At 48.1% G+C, this 15,850-nt stretch overlaps 2 protein-coding genes across 9 annotated transcripts in view; one reads left to right on the top strand and one right to left on the bottom strand.

The window, feature by feature from the left end:
- MYO1H (myosin IH) overlaps positions 1-5,265 on the top strand; it is a 27,273-nt gene extending 22,008 nt beyond the window's left edge. For 5 of the 6 annotated variants that reach the window (XM_052691259.1, XM_052691258.1, XM_052691261.1 and 2 more), the window contains 11 exons: positions 49-117; positions 561-645; positions 841-1,000; positions 1,115-1,198; positions 1,607-1,700; positions 2,159-2,214; positions 2,320-2,455; positions 2,607-2,674; positions 3,020-3,117; positions 3,745-3,844; positions 4,023-5,265. In XM_052691259.1, the coding sequence (XP_052547219.1) occupies positions 49-117; positions 561-645; positions 841-1,000; positions 1,115-1,198; positions 1,607-1,700; positions 2,159-2,214; positions 2,320-2,455; positions 2,607-2,674; positions 3,020-3,117; positions 3,745-3,844; positions 4,023-4,046 (974 nt within the window). In that variant the 3' untranslated portion in view covers positions 4,047-5,265. The remainder of the gene's footprint in view (positions 1-48; positions 118-560; positions 646-840; positions 1,001-1,114; positions 1,199-1,606; positions 1,701-2,158; positions 2,215-2,319; positions 2,456-2,606; positions 2,675-3,019; positions 3,118-3,744; positions 3,845-4,022) is intronic. The other variant, XM_052691264.1, reaches the window with a different exon arrangement.
- On the bottom strand, positions 5,099-15,811 carry KCTD10 (potassium channel tetramerization domain containing 10). Of its 3 annotated transcripts, none has more exons than XM_052691286.1 (7): positions 15,695-15,811; positions 14,639-14,852; positions 10,464-10,633; positions 10,097-10,183; positions 9,487-9,539; positions 8,664-8,859; positions 5,099-8,160 (listed from the first exon to the last, which is right to left on the bottom strand). In XM_052691286.1, the coding sequence occupies exons 1-7, from the start codon at positions 15,695-15,697 to the stop codon at positions 7,942-7,944; spliced, it is 942 nt and encodes a 313-aa protein (XP_052547246.1). In that variant the 5' UTR covers positions 15,698-15,811; the 3' UTR covers positions 5,099-7,941. The 3 variants fall into 3 exon arrangements, with proteins under 3 accessions (XP_052547246.1, XP_052547245.1, XP_052547247.1); XM_052691285.1 differs by having other exon boundaries at positions 10,097-10,186; positions 15,695-15,802; XM_052691287.1 differs by having other exon boundaries at positions 10,097-10,186; positions 15,627-15,736.
- Between the last annotated feature and the right edge of the window lie 39 nt (positions 15,812-15,850).

The raw sequence follows: 15,850 nt of genomic DNA, 5'->3' as shown, positions 1-15,850 counted from the left end.
TCAATCTCAGGGATCTTGTTAGGTATAAGCATGTCTCTTCTTTGCCAGTTTCAAGGCTACAAGCCAAATATAAAGGACGCCTGGGGAAGAGAGACTACCAGAAGAAGAGAAAAGCAGGTATGGGCTGTGGGATCAAGAATTCTCTTCTTAGGGTTGTTTTCTGGTAGGAGTTGTAGCCTTGAAGTCATGAATCTATTTTCTTGTGGGTAGAAATTTTTGCTTCTGTGGGTGTTAGGTTCACTAATGGCCTCAGGTTGCTCCAGGAGAGGTTCAGGTTGGATATTAGGAACAATTCCTTCCCCAAAGAGCAGTCAGGCACTGGCTGCCCAGGGATGTGGTGGGGTCATTCTCCCTAGAGGCGTTCAGGAAACGTGGAGCTGTGGCACTGAGGTATATGGTTAATGGGCATGGGGTGGGGATCTTGGAGGTCTCCTCCAATCTTAATGTTCTACAGTTCTGTAAAGATCAGCTGAAGGGAAGAGACAGCTATAATTCCTGCCTGCAATGAATTTGGAGGACGGCATGGCACAGGATCTCTGTCTAATACGTGACTCTTGCAGCTATCAAGCTGGAGGCTTGTTGGCGAGGAGTGCTGGCACGGAAGGAGGCCAAGAAGAGGACCTGGGCTGTTGAGATCATCAGGAAGTAACTATCCCCATGGGGAGGGCTGCAGGTGGTGGGTCACAGCGTGACTGTGGCTCCAGGGCAGGGAAACCAAGGCACCTTCATGCCTGTTGCTAAACTGTTCCTACTATTAGCCCGTTACGTATCTCTCGTGATGGCTGCCTTGCACTTCCACTGATTGTAACGTGGAAGTCCTGATGTGGGTATTTTCTGTAGATTCATAAAGGGTTTCATCAATCGGAAGAAACCTCTGTGCCCGGAGAACATTGAGTTTGTGCGGCTTGTGCAGTACAAATACCTCATGAAGCTCAGAGACCACATCCCCAGAAACGTCTTGGACAAGAGCTGGCTCCAACCTCCTTCTATCCTGGAAGAGGTGAGGTTTGCTGCAGGCCCCTCATCGTGCACTGACCTTGTTCAGGTTGTGAAGTTACTCAGACGACCACATTGCCTTTTTGATCTTTTTATTGCTTTTTTTTTTGTAATGTAGATATCTGAGATGCTACAGAAAATGTGCATTAGGAACCTAGTACGGAAATACTGCCAAGGCCTCACTCCTGAGAGGAAAGTGCAGGTAGCTAATGCATGGGATGCAAATGTGCAAGTTGGAAGTTGCTGCACACGTGTGATGCATGTAAATTGCCCCCAGTGTAAGCTGTTCCTTCTGACAGCCACTGCTCCTGCTGAGCAAATGCTTCTGAGCCTGGGATTGTAATGTACAGGACAGTTCTACAGATGCATAGGTCTAAATCTTGTGACGTTAAATCTGAACACCATCTAAGTGGAACAGATCCATAACAAGAGGGTCTTCTAGGCTGTTCAGTCCTTATTACAACATTACTTAGTATAATTCAGGAACAAACCAACGAAGAAATGCAGCTTTCATTTGCCTCAAGTTGCACGAGTGAGAGGAGCTTACACTACTCTATGTAACTATACATGGAGAAACTGAGAGGGTAAAGGGTGTTCTTTCTCTTAACAGTTACAGCAGAAAGCTGTCACGAGTGCCATTTTCAGAGGAAAGAAGGAGGGCTACCAGCAGAGCATAAACCTGCCCTTTGCGGACACGCGGCTGAGTGAGTACATGTGCTGGGACCCCACCATCCAATTCCTTTGGCCCATTGTGTTTGGTGGCTGCTGGCAATCAGTGCCCCAGGCCGTGCCTCAGGCTGGGGTACTTGAAATCCCTTTTTAAGCCAGAAACTTAGGCAAAAAGGCTGGGACTGAGGGGGATACGTGTGTACAGTTCTGAATGGAGCAGAGCTGATTGCTGCAGTGCAGCGTGGGGATCCAGCCTCAAGGTCTGGAGCTGCTGCGGGAGGAGATGTGAGCCTGGAGGATGTGCTCTGTTGGTGCAAAACATCACTGAAATAGACTTAAGAGTGGTTTCTAAACCATCAGTTTAAAAGAGTGATCTAATGAGACAAGGATTAATGGGATTGAGGCAATGAATGCATCTGTTTGGTGTTCCCAAGACTGGTGGAACAGCAGTCTGCCACCTACATTCACTTTGTCTTTCTGGTTTGATCCACAGAAGAGACGGATATAAACCCCAAAGTTCTGCAGCTCATACAGGGCGAGAAGGTGAAGGTAAGGAAAGAAAACAGGAGCTCAGCAGCTGTGTCCACATCCCAGGCCCTGCAGCCCCATGTAATGCCACAGAAGGAGGTGCTGATCCGAGCTCCTTGTTCACAGTATGCAACTCCTGTGGTCAAATACGACAGGAATGGCTTCAAAGCACGGGAGCGCCTGCTGGTGTTGACCCAGTCCTCGGCGTATGTGGTGGAAATGGCCAAGATCAAGCAGAAAATAGACTATGCCACTTTGAAAGGTAACAGTGCAAATCCAAGTGGGGCTGCTTCTGAGGCTCAGTCTGTCCAGGGCGCTGCAAAGAGAATGCTTGAAGCAGTGCTCTCTCTGAGAACACTTTTTGCTGCAGAATGGCCAGAACAGCTGTGTGTCAGTGTGCTGTTTTTCTGCAGGTATTTCTACCAGTAATCTGGGTGATGGGATCGTGGTCATCCATGTTCCTGAGGACAACAAACAAAAGGTAGAGAGATGAAATATCACTGATAATTTGTGGTTAGAAACAATGATGCTTCTCACATTTCATTTAAAATACTCAGATATATGATTATCAGGGTTTATTAACTCATGGTCATCTCTACTTTTGAATTCTTGTTGTTTTACCATGAAAGCATTCTCTTTTCGGAGCCAAAGTTGCTACAAATCCTAAATAGGCTCTGGAATGGATGTTTAACTAATCAGAGTTGTAGGTGGCCATTGCTCTGCAGCCAGGGCTGTGCAGAAAGGACTCCTCTGAACACACGACTGCTGGCTGGGTTACGTGTAGGTACGCTGCCCATTGACCTTGTGCCCCTCTTTTTGCTTCCAGGGAGATGTGATACTTCAGTGTGAACATATCTTTGAGACGGTCACTAAGCTCTGCATGCTGGCCAACAAGCAGAACCTCGTTAAAGTTGTGAAGGGAAGGTAAGGAAGACAGTCAGCATGACCTGCTATGTTTGTTTTCTGCTGCTGTGACCTGGGCCTGAGGTTGTGGGCTCAGTATCCTCCCAGCAGATCCCATTAGTGCTGGCTCTGTCCGAGGACAGCCTGTGGGGCTGAGCTGGGGGTCACTTTGGGATAAATGCTTCTCCCTGAACTCAGAAGGCCTCCAATTGTGATGGCTGAGTGCAGGAGCCTCCTCGGTCACACCAGCTAAAAGCAGGTGGATGCAGTCCATCTCTCAGATCTATACAGAAATTGGAACTGGCGTGTGAAACCTGCTCTTCTGTTCCAGCTTTTCTCTCTGGCCTTTGCGTTTCAATTGTAATTGGATTCTTTCTGTTCAGTGGTCTTCTCCAGGTCAGATCTGCTTATCTTCTAATGCTTAATTGCTCCAGGAAAATTCAGGTGCCCAGACTAGGCAGGCATGCTGCATTCATCAAACCCTCTTGGGCTGTATGGTATAATGCAGTTGTTTAGGAAATTTACCTAAGCTGAAGGGCTCTGATCTTCTAATCTAACAAGATTTGCTAAGGGAACAGAAATAAAGTGGGCTTAGAGTAAAGCCTATTGTGAGGAAAGCACTGCAGAAGTAATTGTCTGTGTTTGCAGCCTTCGGTTTCGCATTGGCTCTGGGAAGGAAGGGACAATGGTGTTCACTGTTGGGCCGGAGCCCCATGTCTTTAAAGCCAAAGATGGACAGCTTACAGTGGTAAGGCCTCATCAGGGCACTGAGAGCATGGCTTTGGCTTTTCCCCCTGATGCTCACCCCTTATGAGGAACACGGTTAAGTCTTGGAAGAGAGTTGTCTTTGTGAAACAGTTGTGAAATAGGAATCTCAAGGACACACGGTTTGTATTTAACTTACTGACTCCTTTCTCTCATTCCAGGTGTCAAACCAGGCAAAGTCTTGATGAGAAACAGTTCCAGTTTCTGGTCATCAGAAATGGAAAGGAGCCTGCAGGCTGTGACCAGCACCTGCAGCACCCCTGCAATCTTTGATGCCATAGGGTTGCTGTGACTTGAGAGTTTGCTTGCATCTTTTAGGTACTTTTTTTTTATAGCTTAAAACTACTGAGCTGTATCTAAATAAATTCATCACCTTGCTGTAATGTTCCAGGATGCATAGATCCTTGTTACATGCTGTCACAGGGTATTGTTTAGGTAGCTGCACAAGTAAAATGTCAATCTGTGCACCTAATAACCTGTAGCAGAGCTCTGAAGGAAGGATTCAAAAGGAAACGACTTCTCCAGGCTGTGTTTTGAGTCACTGTACTAACCAGGAGAAACCATGTGAAGTACAGGTGAATGGAGTTCAGTCTCTCAAGCAGCATGCAGAGGTATGTTTGTAAATGTAGCAGTGAGGTTGGCACAGGTATTCCTGAGTTGGTGTATCATCTGGAAATCCCAGGAAGATCCTTCCTTGTTTCCAGGCACGGGGGAAGGAAAACGTCTTAAAGTAGTACTGTCCTTGCTTCTCCCTGCAAAGCAGCTATGCAGTGCAGTGAGGCTCCACAAGTGGTGATGAATGGGACAGGTGACCACACTTTTTTTTTAAGAGGGGACATGCTGATTTGGTATAATTTGGTTCAGAGGAAACCTTCAGCAGCAAGAGACTGAAGCTTCGTCTCCCTTTGAGGAGCTGAGATTCTGCTTGCTCCTTAGGAGTGCAGTTCCCTCTAGCTGCATATTTTGCCAGCTATGAAGAGGTAGAATACAGGAATTCCCTTTGCTCTCTCTGGTGCCTCGTGTTGAGGCCAATCTGTGTAGCTCCTGCTTGACTGAGGCTGCAGCCTGAATGAGAGCCAGATCACTGGTGCCTTGGCTGTGAGTGGTTCCAGGAGGTAAAGCTGATAGCTAGGGGAAGGTGTGTGGTATTTCTTACTGAAAGTTCTTTCTAGCTCCAGGGACCATGAGGACAGTGTGTTAGCTACTGAACTTCAAGCAAGTAATAAATCAACTCATGTAAATATGAAATATCTTCTAATTTATTTCATGTTATGCTTTAAAAAAAACAAACAAAAAAAAACCAAAACATTGCAAACAACAACCATACACTGAAATCCATCTTAAGGTTTTTTTGTGTGCATAAAATAGGAGGGAATGATTGTACAGAACACGAAACAAAACAACTCCATTAAGACTAAAAGGTAAGACTGGAGCGTGGAGACTTCCACAAGGGCTCTGAACAGGTGATGTCCTGCAGCAGGCGGAGCTCAGTGTGGGCTCTACAATCTGCCTTGTCTGAATACAGGAGTGACTGCTTTGCAAGAGCAAATGCATTCCCAGCTTAGCCCTAAGCCAGGGGCTGGTGTTACTGGACTGTTTGGCCCTAACTGCATCACAAGCTACTGATTTGTAGGTAAGCTTTTCTACATTACTCCAATGGAGGGGGTTGGAAATAGCCTGCAGGCGTAAGATTTCAGTTGGCTCTGTTCTGCTTCAGCATTAGTGGCTGTTGTTGGGTGCTGGAGGGAAGCATGCATGAATCAAAGCAGGCAGGTCAGCACAGTTAACATCATGCAGCACTAGCTAATCTAAAGAACTGCTTGGGGCCAGGGTAGCTGCCTCGTACCCCTCTGAAAGCTCTATTGGCAAAACCATTTAAAGTAAAAGGCTCGGGAGCTGAGAGCATTTGTGCAATGGCATTAAGTGGCTGTGGGAGATGTTCTTGTTTTACTGAGAGACTTAATGAACAAGGGCAAGCAGCCAGTAGGTAAGGGATGTTCTAACAGCGGACGGTGGTACATCTTTGTTACACAACTGCAGCAATTAAAGTTAGGAGTGTGTTACAGATCAGAAACTTGTAAACAGCTCAGTCGTGTCAAAGTACACAGTGCCAAAGAGAGCACACGCCCCAGCTTATCACATAAGGCAAGAAGGGAGAGGCACTGTGTCCTGCACACAAACAGCCTGAACTATGGACTTGTATGAACCCAAAGTGTGTTGCACTGGTGACAAACGTGTGTAAGTACAGCTTAGAAGAAAAGCTGAAGCTGCTGAACTGCAGTGTAACCACTGTGTCTGGGTACTACTCAGTTCTTACTCATCAGTCAGGAGGAGACAGGGACAACAACCACTCTGCCACAGCCCCTGTCTGAAACTTGAAGTCTTTGGTTAGGAGGAAGGCAACTTCAGCCTAACGCTGAAAGCTGTTAGTTGTACACACTGCTGCAAAACTGCTTACTGCTTTATTTTACATCCCAGATAGCTGAGCTGCAGAGGTTGCTACTGAAACAAATCAGTAACACAGCTGGTGATGTTGACTGTGCCTTTGGTTTTTGAAATGTCAATATGCCACAATAAGCCCTGAGCCAGGACTAGGAATCCTTACAGCAGGAAACCTGCAGAAGCGAAGGACCTCACTGAGTGATGCAGAGCTGCCACTGTGGGACACCCAGCCATTGGGGCCAGCAAAAAGTACTCCAGGTGAAGAGTCAACAAGGTCTAAAACAGCCAAAGTACTCTGGAGTCTGTCCCAGTGGCACCTGACTGAAGTTTAAGACTTCCTACTGCTGGTTCTCTCTCTCAAGCTTTTTTACATTAACCATTACAGCTGCAGCTCTTCTCATTCTCCATTAGCATCCAATCCTAGTGAATAATACGCTCTCTTCTGCCACTCTGATACTTGACTCCACACTAGGCAACACAAGACTAGGAGGTAGATAAAAACATCCATTCATTACTACTCTCAGAAAACCAGACACTACAGCATTCTCTGCACAACATTTCAGCTTCATCCTTTCATATACAGCTGCCATTTCTGCCGAGAGACTTGGAAAATGCTCAGGTTAAAGGCAAACAGGGATTAACCTCTTCTGGGCCTTCAGCTCTATACCAGCACTCTGCACTGCCCTCTCTCAAAGCCGCTGCTCCTGTAACAGCTGCAGAACTGAGCTACAGCTGCTGGCCTCCTGCCTACACAGGGCTGGCACTGTGTGTCAACCTGTTACAAATTTTAACCTGTGGTAAAGAATGCACAGCTTACTGATGGGTGAACTGAGGGAAATAAACTTCCCAACAGCGATGTGGGGTCAGGCTTTGACTGGTAGCAATGCCAGCCTAAGGGAAAGCCACCAGGCACAGTTAGCTCCTGCTCCTTCTCTTGAAGGAATTTCAACATCTCCCATCCTTGAATCATACCAAAAAAGTGGGGATGGGCCTCTCCACAACTCAGTGCAGGAGAAGCTCCACTGAACCATGGAAGGGGGGCCTGAGAGCAGTGGGAAGCCACAGCCACCTGCACAGTCTGGCAGCACTGGGTTCCCTCTGCCTCAAGCTTCTCCTGCTACCACCTGTCCTGCCAGCAGTCACAGTGAGGCACTCCTGAGCTACCAACCTTATTGCCTTCTGACCTGGAAGGAAGGGAGCTCTGCAGCAGCTCCACTGTGCTTCTGCCATGCTGCAATGCCTAGGAGACTGGGGCAGAGAGAGCCAGGAGGGAAGGTATGTGGCTGCCTGACTTCTGTTGTTTTGTTTGTTTTTTAAAGTGCAGGATAATTACTAAAGCCAAAGGAAGCCAGTCTTCTTTCTCACTAACCACAAAATAGCAAAGACAAGAGGGCTACAAACTCAGGGCATTTCTCCAGATGTTCAGAGGGCTTTTTACATACCTACCATACGCCCAGTAACCTTATTTATTCTCATCCTAGAACTACCTCGTTTAAATACCCCAGATAACCTACTGTGTTACAAAACGTAATTTACAGACTCGTTGAACAAAGAGAAGCTGCCTGGTCCCCTGCTGCAGACAATCCATCAGGAGAAGGGCAGCACCTTCCAGACAGACCCCTGCAGCCGCCGCTCGGCTCACTGGTGCAGGTGGGCTCTGTCATCCGGACGCTTGATGTGGATCCTCCGCACGCGTTCGATGCGCTCTCGCTCCTCATCTTCCTCCAGGTGATGGGAGCGGCCAGCTGCCCCTCCTGTGGCTTCCAGGAGTGCGTTGTCAGGTCCCCTGCCATCCTGGGACTCGTACAGCAGAATGTTCAGTGTCTCCTCGTAAATGCGGGCTTCTGGGAACTCCACCTGGCCACCGAGAGAGAAGGCCGCTCTTACCTGCTGCAGGCACCTCGCTTCTCCTCCTGAAACTTCCCTGTTTTTAAACATGTCTTAGCTGTACTCCACCCACACAAACCCATCCTAGCACAAACGTTTTGCTATTTGCCTTCAGCTTTTAATCCCAGCTGGCAGTTTTTTCAGAACTGGCCAAACGTCTCTGCAGGGAGGTATGCCACTGCCTTTACACAGGAATGGACAACAAACGTGATGAAGTGCACAAGTTTGTCTGAAGATAAGAACTGGACTGAACTTGCATTATGTAACACCATAATTGCCCTGTGTCAAGCGCTGCATCCAGTCAGTCCCTGCCCCAGCAAACCCACAGGATGAGCTCCACTACGCTGCTCTCCCATTCTGAATGGCGTTGATTATTCTATAGAGATGCTAGACAATGAAAAGCGTGTTCAGAACGGAACAGATGTCAGGGTGCCAGCCTGAAAGCAGTGGCGCCCCGCTGCTGTTTACTGTACCTTTGTCTGTTTTTTCTCAGTAGCATAAACAATGGAAGTGCAACAGACTTCAGCAATCTTCCGTCCCTGCCCGTAGAAAGACCAGCAGCAGATCTCGTCTCCAATCACATCCTTTATGAAGAGCACTCTCCCATTAAACCTCAAGGACAGCTTATCAAATAGCTCAATGTTTTTCAGCATGTTGTCGTCAGAGTTGCTGTGAGAGACAGAGAAGGCAGCGGTCGCATCAGGGTAATTCAAATAGTAATGCAGAGCAGAAGGATTCAGGCAGTGAGCATTTGCAGGCCCACAAGCCCAGCTTCCTTTGATTTACTGCACATCAACAGCACTGTGAGTAACGCTCGGGCAAAATGGATGTCAAAGGCCATTTCATCCTCACAGACACATGAAACCCTTCCTGAATTCAAGCTTAGCACCAGCTGGATGAAGACAGTGTTTTGTCATGAAACTTACACACAGACATAAGGAATGGCAGACAAGGTCCCAGACTTCATGATTTTACCACTTATTGACAATGCTATGGCAGGCTTTCTGTATTCAGCCAAAGTGCTGCAGCCCACGGGGAGTACAGGCCAGCAGTTGGCCAGGAGTCTCCACCAGCTGCACCTGGGTGCTAGAGGAACCCCCATCATAGAAATAGCACGTGCTCAGCCTTCTGTGGATGCCAGTAGGCCCTCCTGACTCAAGTTTGAAACTAATTGGGAAAATACTGAGCTCATGCCAGCTCCAATCTGTCACCGGTTCCGAGTGTAGAAAAAGCAAATACGTATCACGGAATTGAGTCTGTGAACAACTTCAAAGAACTACAGGTTCAGTCATTTACCTGGTGTAGGAATATTTGTTGTTGCTTCTGTTGTATAGCAACTTCACTGCCGGCTGTAAAAAAGCCAACACACACATCAGTTAGAGGACATGCAGTAAGCAATGGAATCCCAGCTCCAGCACCGCACGGCAGAGGAGCTGCAATATGAAATGACACCATTAGGCTCAAACTCGATGGGATTTTGTTGTTGCTGTTGCAAAACTGTTGTGTACCAGCTGGTAATGGAGACACAATCCCTTCTGATCCCTTCTGGGACTAGACTGTAATTCATCCTCACCCACCACAGCCAGCAGGCAGAAACAGGAGTCACCGATTCAACGTAGCTGAAGAAACCATCTGTTGTTGTTTATCAGAGCAGACAAACCAACGGAAGACCTAACAGCCTTGATGAGCTGCTCCATCAGCCTGCTTTATCTACGGCCTCCACTGTAACACCTTACGTGGAGACAGACATGGCCTGACCAACATCTGACTTTTAATTTAGAAGACACATTTAGCCTGCTGTAGATTTCCAGCTCAAATGCTAAACGTCATTTCTTAAGGACTTGGTCAAAATCCCAAGCACATCCCAGCATCCTCTCAAGCTACAGCACAGTCTGGTCTTTCTTACCTTGTTAGAAGTGGCTATAAGTTTTTGCTCTTCCTTGGAAGAAGTGATAACTGGTACCTTGCAGAATGGTTCGTATGCATCTTTGTTCTGCTGAAACAAGAACCAAACAGCAGCTGAATGTACACAGCCCTTAAGGCACACTCTCATGAGCTGGGAACGTCCTGCATTTCTGTGCCACAGCTGAAGAACCACAAGCTAAGTGTGCCATCTGCCTCCATACGCTGCACCCCAGCTTTGGAAAGGCAGCAAGCAGACACCAGCAGTCCATCCTACCGTGTGCACTGAAGCTCTGCCCACCTCAAGCAACCTCACCTCCACCCTTCACAGCAGCCAGAGCAACTCAGCTCCTGTTGGCTTCACAGCCTACCTGCAAGGCTGCCTGGCACTCGTCCACCAGCCCCTGGACCAGGTAATACTTGGCTTCAGCCAGGAGCTCTTCAATCTCCCTGCGGCTCTCCGGGAGCGGCACAGCGCCGTCACGCAGGTAATTCAGGATTGTCCCAAAATGTTTCCCGCAGCGGTCGATCAGGATCCAGCCTAAGGAAACAAGACCACAGTAGAGCAAACGTGGCAAAAGACGTCGAGCCTGGCGTAGGCCTGCTGCAGCAGGCAGGTTCCTGCCAAGAGAGCTCCAGCTTCGTGCTCCCTTTGGCAATGGGAGCAGCAGAACGCTGTATTTGCACGGGGAACTCGCTGCCTCCTCCTGCATTTTTCAAGTGTGTATGTGGGAGGAAGGTAGGAAGCTCACTTGTTTCTCACAGTTCCCAGTTATTGACAAACGATTAACTGTTACAGAGGAAGGAATTCTTCTCATTCCCAAAGCAATCAGCTCTGTTCTCCCTCTACTCCCAGAATCCCTGACTTACACGTACACGTGGCTGCTTCTTAGGGAGACATTTCTTACTCTGGCCGACCAAACTCGACCATCTGTAGGTTTCCACACCTGAACACAAAGAGACCCACTGCGATCCACCACCTCCATCAGAGGTGCAAAAAAAGGTCAGAAAGAGAGCGAGCACAGATGCTGGATGTGTCACCGCCAATTCTGTTCCAGTCTCCACGTTCCCAAAGTGCAGTTATTCAGTACAGCAAAATGCTTACTGGCACCGTCTGGAGCTGCTGAAATCCATGATGCAACAGCACACAGAAGGTAACATATGGATGATGGGAATGGGGTAAAGGAAAGAAAACAGCCACAACAAAGCGCTTTCCAGTTAGCTGTGACGGGAGGATCCCTGTCTCACCTCTTGCTGCCAGTCTGCTGCTGGACCCTGAGAAGCCTTACGCAGTGTTGAGCCTCAAGTTTCCATAAATGAACAGCTGGCCACCCTGATGGGCTGCAGCTCAGGAATGCAGTGAGGAAACGCTTGTGGGGAAGGAGTCATATTTTGGACAAATAAGGAAAGTAGGTTAAAGCAGAGCCTGTATGTTCTGCATGAATGGAATTACGAGTAAAAATCTGAATGTTTGGGTAGGCTTGGAAAGTGAATGCAGCCCTTTCGTGCTGCTCTGAGGAGAAACTGAGACACTCTCCAGCAGTTTACTGTGGGCTCTCCGTCTCCTTCGTTACCCTGCTGTCTACACAATGCATGCTTCCAATTGTAATTTTACAGACTGTAATAACAAACTGGAAAGCTGAAGGCAGGGTAACTAGAAGCAGAGAAATAAAAGAACAAAAGACCGATCCAGGCTAATAAACGCAGTACATCTATCGCAGCAGAGCAAAAAGCCCATTTGTCAAGGCAGAGCTCTCCCATTTCGGAGAGACAAGGGAGCACAGGGCATGCTAATAAACAACAACATCCACATTCCCAAAAATGCAGCCACTGACAAAGCGCTTACCAGAGCTCAGCACAACCTGAAGGGAAGTAATGAGAGGGTTCAGAGCAGAATGATGACCCCCAAACTTCTTTGTTATCATCTCTGCCGCAAGCCCTTCTGTAGGCTGTAAAAACGTGCTGTGCCTTTACGCTTACAGATGGCAAAACCAAAGCAGAATTGCTCACTTTGAGACAGAGAGGAGGGGGGAGGATGAGAAAATATTTTGAGCAGCATTGCAAAATAGAAGCGGCTGCTAAAGCAGCTTTCAAAAAACCCTTCTGTTTGACCCAAACAGCCAAAGCCGCAGCCAAAAGGAGGTGACTCACAGGAAGGTGATCCTGCTGCCACTCAGTGATGGCTGTGCAGGGCCCAACAAGTGGGTTTGCAGCCTTTTAAAGCCATTTTCTAACTGCAGCATTACAAAAACGTGCTGCAATCCACGCCGTGCATCAGGCATACAGTGTTGATGAAATGCACGTGCACACGTTTCATCTTTAGGAGATTTATTCTCAGGGTCACCTTCCAACCACTAAGCAAGGCTACATGTCCTGACCAAGCCCAGATGAAACAACAAGCCTGACACTGCTGCCTGATGCTTGACAGCCTTACAAACAGCCGGCCAAGGAAACCCCCACCCTGATCAACCAGTTAACAGTGATGTGAAGAGAAGGGCAAGCAGAAAGGAAAACTGGAAACAGATGGAGGCGGTTGGAAAACCCACAGCCTTCTACCCTCTTCTAAGCACAAAATAAAATATTTAAAATACGCTGACTTGCTCGGGAACAAATTCTAAGCTGAAAATGATCATCTGTCATCCCCAGCAGAGAACTCATCTCTTCTCCTGGAGTCCAAGCAGCAGCTTGTTGTAATTGTTACGCTTTGAGAACGAGCTCAGATGATGGCACTGGGGTCAGAAGAATGCACCCAGATGAAGAGAAAGACACACAGTGTGAAACATTCCACAGATTGCAAAAAAAAAACCAACAAACCAACTTCATTCTTTCCAGTTTCTCTGCAAGTCTGGCTCCTTTTCCTGAGAAACTCTGTTTGGTGCCAGACTTTGGGTGCGACCAATTGACAGTGTTTTGACCAACCTCAGATACAGAGCTTCCTCCGACAGCTCTAACACCATTGTCCCAGTTTCCAGCAACGTGCCAGCAAGAGGGAGATAAAGCAAGAGCTACTGCCATAGGAGTGTCTCAGTTACAGCATACAGGAAGTATCAAATTCCCATTAAAGCACAAATGAGCTAAATGGAACAGTCCCATGCAGGCACAGTGGAATTCACAGCAAAGTATGAGATTTTACATCTTAAGCATGGCATCTTAGCAGAGTGAACTCTGGATCTGGAGTCCTAATGTCTGCTGCTCTCTGGGAGGAAGAACCTGCATCTATAGGGAGACAAACTGCACCTTGCCCTGCTGCCCACAGACCACTGCTAATGCCATACAGCAGCTAAAAGCTTGCAAAAGGCCTACTAAAACTGCAACAATGCAGCCTTTCACCTTCCCCCCAGCTTAAACAGAAGCTTGTAGCTAAAATGGGGATATTCTGATGATTAAGTTGTTGGGTTTTTTTGTTTGTTTGTTTTACATTTTTTCTCCTTCCAAGCAACTTTTTCCTATCTCAAGAAAGCTTATTATGAGAGCCCTACTAAATCCATTACTTGTTCCACGTGGCCTCCAAATACAGGCTATTCTAAAGCACTAAAGTCCAATTCATCGAATGAAGCAATACATTTTTTGTGTTTTCAGCAGCTTCAAACAAAATTTCAAGTAATCAACCAGCTCCAAGGAAGGTGTGTCAGACCTGTAGGATCAGCAACGTGGCAGCTATTGTTACAGAAGAGGTATCCACTGATAAACACTGATACAGGCAAAGTGCCAGCATGCAAATTGAAAGCCCCACTTTGAATTAAGCTCTGTATCCTCCCACAAAATGAAAACACTGACATAAAACGACAGCAGCAGCTGCAAACAACCATCACACAAACACATTTCAGCTCTGGTATGAATGTAAACATCTTTAAGCATCTCAGGATTAGAAAAAAACCAACCTATCTGGTAAGGAAGCAAAGTATTTGAATGCTGCCCCTTTAGAAGGCTGCAGTTTGACACAATGCACATTCTTGCTCTGCAGATGCTTAACTTGGACAGACCCTCCTCCTCACTCCCTTCTTTTGTTGTCTGTAATACCATAGCAAAGTTCCTAAAGAACTTGCACTGCTTTTGCTCCACTGAAGCCAACAACCTGTATTCCCACATGAAAATAAACCCAGCCTTCCAAAATCATCTTTTTGCTCAAAAAGCACACCACTTCCAAGTTTTATATTTATATTTCAGATAAGGAAACAAGATGAGGAAACAGCCTTCTGAGCTTCCAAGTAAATACGCAAGTCCTGACTCAGAGTTTCTCAACCACAATCCTCACAATTTTCCACATACTTAAGAGCTTTTGTGTTAGCATTTCACAAGAAAAAGCCAGCTTGTGCTATCTGGGCCTGAGAGGAGCCCCTTCTGGCTCTCAACACCCTTTTGGTGTTTAGCCAACTAGTCAAGCCACACGTATCCCTCATCCCACATCTTTCATCAACTGTCTGAGATGAACTCCAACACTAATCAGAATGCCCCATCACTACACATTTCTCCCTCTTCTCCAACTTTTGGTCCAACCTCTCCCATCCAGTTGGAGCAGTAGGAGGGAAGCAAGGCGCACCCTTACCTTCACTGTCTGTCAGAACCTCCATTCTCCCACTGAACATGGCCTTGAGCATGGTGTCCTGCTTGGTCAGTGTCTGCATGGTGGTGTAGTACAGGGCCCCGCCAATGTTCAGCTTGACATACTTGGAGCTCGGGCTTGTTCCTTTGAAGGAGGTCGTGCGGGTGGCAGCTGCCGGCACTGCTGAGCTCACCACGCTTTCTCCCGACATCTCTTCCTGCAAGCAAGGAGTCACCAATCAGAGCCCTATAAAGACCAGCCTCAGCACCTCTTTGAAATCTGCCCAAACGCTTTGGGTGTTTTAACGTTGCCTTCTATGTGGAAGAGACAGCCGGCAGCCAATGGAAGCCAAACAGCTCAGCCAGGGAAGAGCTCCTCGGGTGCTGAGCACTGAGGAAATCAAAGCTTTCCCACCGTCAGACAAAAGCTGCACCCGTTTCTTTCACAGCTTTTAAGCTTTGTTTCATACATAACCTGGTGTGCAACCGAGGCCGTTCCCAGCACGCAGACCAAGCACACCTCCAAAGGAACCAACATTTCCTTGAGGCTTTCCATCTCCTTAAAGCTCCCCACAATGCTCCCACATCTCCCAGCCTACAGAACTGCTGCTCAGTATCCCCTCTGCCCGTAATGCTCACCCCAAATTAACCCAGGGGAGCTAACGAGGCCTCACGTCGTGCCAGGAAAAAGCCGACATTACATCAAACTCTGTCTCCGCGTTGCAGTGTGCTGTCACACGAAGCCTGCAGCTGCCTCAGGCGGACGGCTCCGGGCCCGACACCCTTCAGCTGGCTGATTAACGCGCTAATTGATTTCAGCCCGCTGCTATAAAAAGCAGAGCAATCCGACAGCGCCCGCGCCGCCAGAAGCCGTGACAGGCGCTGGGGCCACCGCGGCTCCTCTCACAGAGCACCTTGATGTCCCGGCCCCACGGCTCTGAGCCGCCCCCGCCGCGCCAAAGCTATTCCCGGGGGCTCGGCCTCATCCCCACCTCCTAGGAACAAGAGCGGAGCCCCCAGGTCCTCCCGCTGCCTCCCAGCCCCGCCGCCTTCTCCTCACCATGAAGGGCGCGACGCAGCCCCACGGAGCGAACGTGCGGACCGCCGGGCGGGGAACTTCCGCCCTGCTCCGCCCACTTCCGGTCCGACGCCCGTCTGCTTCCGCTGGAGCGCTGGTGCGCTTCCTAAAGCGTTCCGATGCGCCCTCTCAGCTCTA

Source organism: Tympanuchus pallidicinctus, unplaced genomic scaffold (genome assembly GCF_026119805.1).
Source record: "Tympanuchus pallidicinctus isolate F22 unplaced genomic scaffold, pur_lepc_1.0 scaffold28, whole genome shotgun sequence".
NCBI classification, from domain to species: Eukaryota; Metazoa; Chordata; class Aves; order Galliformes; family Phasianidae; genus Tympanuchus; species Tympanuchus pallidicinctus.
This window is presented reverse-complemented; position numbering and strand designations above follow the sequence as displayed.

What these genes read in the sequence shown, in the direction of transcription:
- KCTD10 (XM_052691285.1), bottom strand. An exon ending in AGTGCCAGGCAGCCTTGCAG is followed by an intron (nt 10,187 to 10,463) that starts GTAGGCTGTGAA and finishes TTCTTGTTTCAG; the next exon opens with CAGAACAAAGATGCATACGA. An exon ending in CTGAGAAAAAACAGACAAAG is followed by an intron (nt 8,161 to 8,663) that starts GTACAGTAAACA and finishes CTCGGTGGCCAG; the next exon opens with GTGGAGTTCCCAGAAGCCCG.